The sequence below is a fragment of the Triplophysa rosa genome, linkage group LG2, assembly GCF_024868665.1.
Source record: "Triplophysa rosa linkage group LG2, Trosa_1v2, whole genome shotgun sequence".
Taxonomy (NCBI): domain Eukaryota; kingdom Metazoa; phylum Chordata; class Actinopteri; order Cypriniformes; family Nemacheilidae; genus Triplophysa; species Triplophysa rosa.
In genome coordinates, this window is record NC_079891.1 from 16031652 (window position 1) to 16039192 (window position 7541).

At 37.9% G+C, this 7541-nt stretch overlaps 1 protein-coding gene across 1 annotated transcript; it reads right to left on the reverse strand.

Annotated features, from left to right (window-relative positions):
* Positions 1-61: 61 nt before the first annotated feature.
* Positions 62-6862, reverse strand: tbx16l (T-box transcription factor 16, like). Its single transcript, XM_057357456.1, has 8 exons — positions 6753-6862; positions 6159-6261; positions 4623-4787; positions 3635-3784; positions 3000-3070; positions 1198-1265; positions 869-1076; positions 62-784 (listed from the first exon to the last, which is right to left on the reverse strand). Exons 1-8 carry the CDS (start codon positions 6773-6775, stop codon positions 133-135), a joined length of 1440 nt encoding a protein of 479 aa, XP_057213439.1. The 5' UTR covers positions 6776-6862; the 3' UTR covers positions 62-132.
* Between the last annotated feature and the right edge of the window lie 679 nt (positions 6863-7541).

Sequence of the window (7541 nt, forward strand, 5' to 3'; positions counted from 1 at the left end):
AACACCGAAAGCTTACTATAAATATTCACTTTAGCTAAAGCAGACAACAACCCCAGATGACAAAAAAGAATATTTACATACGTTGGGTTTCTGGTCTCTTTTGAAATAAGTAACCAAGAAATAGAAAAACCTTCACTTGGCAGTATTTTGGTTACAGTAGTAGTCAACAAATGGTCTTGCATTAGGATAGTCAATCTGTGATCTGTGCTCATTCTGACGGTCTCTTGCTTGCTGTACCAGCATGCTGTTTAATGCAAACTGTTGACCGATATGCTCGTGAACGTCTGGATAAATCTGTGGATTGGGCTCTCTTTCTGTCTCCCTGAGGTATTGCTCGTGTTGGGAGAGATTTTGCAGGACATTTTCAGAGGTTCCTGAGGACAATGCTTGTGCCTGGATCCTGTTAAGAATGTTGGTAAGAGGCCTCAAATGAACAAAGTTGGGAGACGCCGTCATCTCCAGGTTCTTGAGAGCACTTTCAGGTAGTTGCATCCGACTGAGTTTGGGAGGTAGTGAGAGGGGCAGGTCCATGTCAGGACATTGCCGGGAGTGATGGGGAGGGGTCCCGAAATAAGGCTGGGGATTCTTAGTTTGTATGGGATTGATTATGGATCGGCATGGGGTTTGAGAGATCGGACTGTGGTGATGATGCTGAGGGATTAGAGGGCTGCTGATGTGAGGTGGCAGTCTGTTGAGGAGGTTCATCTCTACCGTAGGGGAACTTTGAGACATGGGTGGAGCTGTACAGAGATTGTGGAGGATGGAGGGTCTGACCTCATTGGGACTGGGGGAATAAAAGAGGGATTAGAATCCAGAGTAACATGGTCATTGTCATTGATATTTACAAACAGCATTTAGCTATTCTCACCTGTTCAGGTTTATGTTACCGAGATTGAGAATGGTGTGTGTTTGATGGGGTGAAGGTACTCCACCAGCGCTCGGGTTTATGAATGCTGATATAAACGGATTGGTCATGTAATCCGAAGAAGCGCTGTCTGTTGAATTCGCTGAACTGCTGTGGTCCACAGAACTGGACACAGTCCCATCCGCATGCTCATCTTCCTGCAGTCGTCCCACTGTTAGTGGACAAAAGACATGGAGAAAATGTTACAAGGTTAACTACTGTATATGACATAAAGAAACACAAAACTCCCCTCTAGCCATTTCACATTTGAACAATCTCTGAAGAAATCATACCTTGCTCATTCTGTGTCAAATTCTGTTTGACCTGTTGGTCTGAATCATAGGTCTCTTTGTCTCTAAATCTGAAGGAGAAAAGAATTATAGAGTAAGAACCCCACCAAACACAGAACATTGTCGTAACATTAATTTTTGGTTTGCAAGATTGTTATTTTTAAAGTTGGGTTATTCAGGACAGTTTTCGTTATGTAAATAGAACGTTCGTTTTTTGTTTCGAAGAACTTTAGGGGAGTGTTCTTGGATGTTCTGTGAACATAATACTAACATTCTGTTTCTGTAAAGAAAACTTTCCTGTAAAACCAAAATATGTTTTTTTTAATTCTGGGAATGTTGTAAGCATCATTAATATGTTGGCCGGGCCATTAGGATTGACGATCAGGGTTAGAGCTGATCTCATTTCATAAGTAATAATAAAAAAATATATACAAACATTTGCTCTTGTGCCAACCACATTTGAGTAATACATTAGAATTCAGCAAATTTACCTGAATGGTTCAAAATAAAAGTTAAAGTTAAATCACATAAACATTTGATTATTATGTAAAATGATGTGCTTTAGAATTTAGAAAATTAAAGTTTTACTTAATTAATATTGCATATAGGAATTTATAGTCTGTTATATTTGACCTGTGCTTCTCTCTCCTTTATCTTGAATGTGTGCTCTCGCTGTGCGTGCATGCATGTGTGTGTGAGCGCGTGGGCTCTCCTGATTTTGCCAAGTGGTTGATGTCCTTCGGCAACATCATGTTGACCCTGGGACAACATTTAAATCAACCAATCAGATTTCAGAAATATGTTTATTTTAAGTTTAATCTTACAACCAGGATTAGGTGCTTCTAGCCCATTGTTTTTCACTTATCATTTCCCTCTGATTTTAGGGGTAAGTTATGGTTAGGGTTGGGGTTTGGTGTGGTTTTAGGTTTTATTTATAAAAATGTTGTCCTTAGGTCAACAAAATATGTTGCCCTGAGGACATCAACCACTTGGCAAAATCAGGTCGAGCTGCGTGCGTGCGTGTCTGTGTGTGTGCGTACCTGTCTGTGTACGTGTGTGTGTGTGTCCGTGTGTCTGCGTGTCCGTGTCTATGTCTATGTGTGTTAGTACGTGTGCATATTGTGTGTGTGGAGTGTTTTGTATGTGGGTATGTCTGTCTTCTGTGTTTTCACCTTTTTCTTGTTTTTACAGGTACAACTTTCATTGTTTTGCTCATAGTCCATATGTCTCATGTACAGCTGCTTTGTATCAATGAAAATTGTAAAAAGCGCTATATAAATAAAGTTGAGAGTTGAGTTGAGTTAAAATAAACTTTAGATTCAAAGGGATAGTTCACCCAAAAATGAAAATTCTGTCATCATTTACTCACCCTCAGATTGTTCCATACCTCTATAAATGTCTTTGTTCTCTTGAACACAAAGGAAGATATTTCCAAACCTGTATAAATTTCTTTGTTCTGCTTAGCACACAGAAAGTTATTTGTAAGAATGTCAGTAACAGATCTCATCCCCATTGACTCCTATATTATTTGGTATTGATATTCTTCCAAATATCTGTCTCTGTCTTTAGCAGAACAAAGAAATGTATACAGATTTGGAGCATTCTGAGGGTGAGTAAATGATGACAGAATTTTCATTTTTGGGTGAACTATCCCGTTTAAATTCCCTCAGTTCTGATACTGCCACATTTTCCACATTGGCCACAGTTTAGCAGAATTAAATAAAATAAATCAAACAGTTCTGTATCAGATAGATGATGTCGATGTCTTTTTTCATTTTGCTGTGACTCAGTTTCAATCCTTTCACCTTTTCCTGTTCAGTCCACTGTCTCGAAAGCCTTTGGCAAAGGGGTTGTTGTCAATCTTGAGTTTTGTGATCTGTATCGAGGAAGATTAAAAAGAATGAAAATTCCCTTCAGCAAAAGAAACATGCCCGTCATCACCTCCTAAATCATCAGCCTTCACTGAAATGGACTGACAAAAATGAACAAACCAAATGAGCAACATTTGGCACTATAATACGTGTCTGACACATGTATTAGACTGATATAGCAGGCTTAGATTATAAATTGCATTGCTGTGATCTGTACACTAGTAAAACTTAATTTAAAGGGTTTATCTGTCTAATAAACCTGGACATTTCTTGGTCTAATTTAGCACATGTTTTTATTTGACTTCTCTGTACAAAACATGCACAAAAGGTCAGAATTCTGTGCTTCTTTTGATGCACACAAGATGATCTTTGATATATTGTAAACTCATGCTAGAATAATATAGATGATCAAGTATTGCACAATGTTTTATTCATTTTTTTAAAAAACATGTGTTCTCACATAATCCACTGGATGGCAGTGAAATTCTGCCGAAAAGCATTTTTCAGCAAACAGTCCAGATCACTCATATCCAAACTACATTTTGTATGTGTGTTACATGATGTTTTACCTCCTGGTTCTGGTAAGCTGTGACGGCTATAAAGGCAGCTTCGGGAAAGGTAAAACGCAGGTAACCACCATGCATGTGGGGGCTACTGGGGTCTGGAGACTGGACTATATGTAGACGGGGCTGGTATTTGTGCATGGAGTGAAGAACCACCTGATGAACATAGAGAGGAATGTTGTCATAATGCAAGTACACTCTTAAAGGGACCTCAGTCAAAAATGAAAATTCTGTCATCATTTACTCACCTTCGAGTTGTTCCAAATCTGTATAAATTTGTTTGTTCTGATGAACACAGAGAAAGATATTTGGAAGAATGCTTGTAACCAAACAGTTCTTGCCCCCCATTGACTCCCATAGTAGGAAAAATTACTTTATAATTGTATTTGTTCTGTTGAACACAAAAGAAGATATTTTGAAGAATGTAGGACAGCAAACAGTTCTGGGGCACTTTTGACTACGATTGTTTTTTTTTCATACTATGGTAGTCAATGGGGGGCAAAATATGTCTGGTTGTAAGCATTCTTCCAAATATCTTTCTCTGTGTTAATCAGAACAAAGAAATTAATACAGATTTGGAACAACTCGAAGGTGAGTAAATGATGACAGAATTTTTGTTTTTGGGTGAACTATCCCTTTAAAAATAAAGGTGCTTTAAAGGTTCTTCGCAGCGATGCCATAGAAGAACCATTTTTGGTTCCACAAAGAACCATACCGTCAAAGGTTCTTTAAAGAAACATCTCTTTCTTACTTTTTTACAATCTGAAGAACCTTTTTTTCGCAACAAAGAACCTTTTGTGGAACAGAAATGTTCTTCAGATGTTGAAGGTTCTTTATGGAACCATTTAGACAAAAAAAGGTTCTTCTATGGCATCGTGAAGCACCTTTATTTTTAAGAGTGTAATGCAAAAGCAATGTAAGCAGCCTTCCCTCTAAACCAGATATGCAGTTGCTTTAAAGCATTTTACTTCTGTGAAACAGAATGTATCCTCACCAGGCCACTGCAGTTGAGTGTGTTGTTGGTCAGTTTGAGTTTGTGGAAGGAGATTGGATACTGCATCCATTTCTCTCCAGAAGCAGGAGAGTCTGGGTGGATGAAGAAGCGGTTGGGCAGGTGTGGATCAGCTGAACCATTTACTTCCCACTGATCCTTATTCCACTGCAATAATACAAGACTGTATTAAAGTACAGTTACATAAAACCGTTAGAAATAGACAATAGTATTGGGACGCCCCCCTTCTACTAAACTATAGAAACTATGGAATTTATCAAAACAATTATTAATGCTATACCATACAATAAAATATTAAAGAATTGTGTTTCCATCTTTTTTGTTGAAAAGTCATTGATGGGTTTTGGTGAGGAGTGTTTGACTCAAGGGTGTTCAGCTGGGTTCAGGTCTGCATGGCTTCATACAGATCAGTCAAGTTCTTCCACAATAGACTGAATCAACCATTTTGTTTTGAACCTTGCTATGTGCACATGTTGGAATTAAAAAAGGCCCGGACAAACTGTTGCCATAAAATTAGAAACACATTATTCTCTAATATATCATTATATGCTGCTGCGTTAAGATTTGTGCTCACAGAAATGAATAAAGTAGTCAATCCTGTTCATTGGAAGGGGCTTCCTATTACCTTTGTCCTTACAGTGTATATTCTAATTCATTTATATATGCATTATATATCCAGCAAACATATTTTGGTCATGGATTAAACAGTTTTGTCTGTCCTGCCTTCTATAAAGTTCATACAAATAAAATATACTATTTATAATGTATTATATATCTGGTCAAGGTGATATTTAATTTTGGTCAATTGACGTCATTGCTAATTTGATTAAAATAAGAGTCATTTATTTTATTTTAATTATTTAAGAGTCATTTAAAACTATATATATAATGCATAGTTGTATAAACTGAAGCAATGTAAACTGAACGGCCACATAATACACAAGAGGATCAACAAATATTATTAACAGATCAACTTGTAGTATATGTTAGCTTTATTTCCTGCAAACTTTTTTTTATATTAGAATATAACCTATATTCGATATGCTGTAGTTTGCTTTTTTTACTAATCATATAGTCCAATAAATCCTGTAAAAGTTTAGAGTTTTGTCCATTTTGTACCATACACTTAATTTTGATAGTTTAATCGAACCTGGGGTAGCATTAAAAGCAAATATTGCAGAAATATACACCCTTAGACATCACTTTTGTCCACTATATACATACAAGTGATGTCTGTAGGGGGTATATTTTGTACATGGGATGTGACACATGATCCGTCACATGAACACCATAACCGTTGTTCATCTCCAGCTAATAATGTGTGGTACAGATCTGATATAACTGATTTATAAATGAATTCACAGAACAGAGATCAAATCAATTCACTTAACAGAGATCGTGGAGAATGGAAGCATATTAATGTTAATTGGCTGACTAAACTGTTGTTTGGTGTGTATGTCATAGAGATTGTATGGGGATGTATGTATGTGACTAAAGGGAAGGGTGCAGAGGAGTTACCTTGTACTTGTGGTTGTCAAACGGCACCATGTCCATTATCACCATATACTTAACTTTAGGATTCAGGCCCGTCACTGTTACTTTGCAGCTGGGAAACATCCGCCTGAAAAAAGTTAGATCGGAAACAAACCAAAACAATAAGTCATCACACTACACTAGAGAACCCATAACTTGCATTTTGAGGGGTAATTCTGTTGAATTAACGGGATAGTTCACCCAAAAATGAAAATTCAACCCTCAGGTTGTTCCAAACCTGTATACATTTTTTTTCTTTGTTCTGCTCAACACAAAGGAAGATATTTGGAAGACTGTCAGTAACCAAACAGATCTCATCCCCCATTTACTGCCATAGTAGGGAAAATAAATACAATAGGACTCAATGGGGAATGAGTTTTGTTTGGTTACTGACATTCTTCCAAAAATCTTCCTTTGTGTTCAGCAGAATGAAGAAATGTATGCAGGTCTGGAACAACCCGAGGGTGAGTAAATCATGACAGAATTTTCATTTTTGGGTGAACTATCCCTTTAACTCCCTGTTGAACGCTCGAATGCTTCCTAAGCAAAATCATGTTGATTTTTCAAGCTTGCGCTTACCTGCCGGATTTAGTGATGAGCATCTCTGTGCCGATGCTGCTGAATTTGTCCCAAAGCTCACGACATTGCAGTGATACATGAACTGGCAACGAGGTTAGCTCTGCTTCAACACTGTTCGTTCTGTTGTTGGTCCCGTGCTGACTTCGGCAAAAAGGTTCTTTAAGGTCTAATCAATAATAAAACAATTTCAGTTTTCATTCACCATTCTTAAATATTTACAGCACTACTCCACAAAATAATTTTGTGCTACAGAAACCCATGTAACAGATGCTTCAAAGTTCTTCCTTTATCAAGGCTTGCCCTGTGCGAACTGGAATACTGGAAAAATGATAGATGGCCATGAGGGATGAAAAGGCAGTCTTACCTTGTGAATAATATCCATAGTTAGTAGCCAAAGGATTCATTTGGTAAGGAAAGTCCGACCCAGACCTTTCCTCTGGGAGATACATGATGATGAGACTGAAGCAAGAAACAGACTTGTCCAGACGTTTGCAGCTCTCGACCCAATGATCTAGTAGGAGCACGCATAGGTGACTACCTTTCCATCACTTCAAAGAGGATGGAGGTGTGTATGTGTTTCTGTCAAAACATCACGTTTGTCTTTGATCTGTCTCTTTGTCTCTCTTAGTTGCCAGTTTGTCCCCCAGTCTGCCTACAGAGGTGTCTAGAACAACATTCCCTGGATCTGGGAGAAAAAGAGGGAGCATTTTATTTTAAAGGCCAAGGGTCCCCTAACACTTCCTCCAAACTCGTATAGGTGTTAATCACCCCAGCAGTTTGTCACCTTAT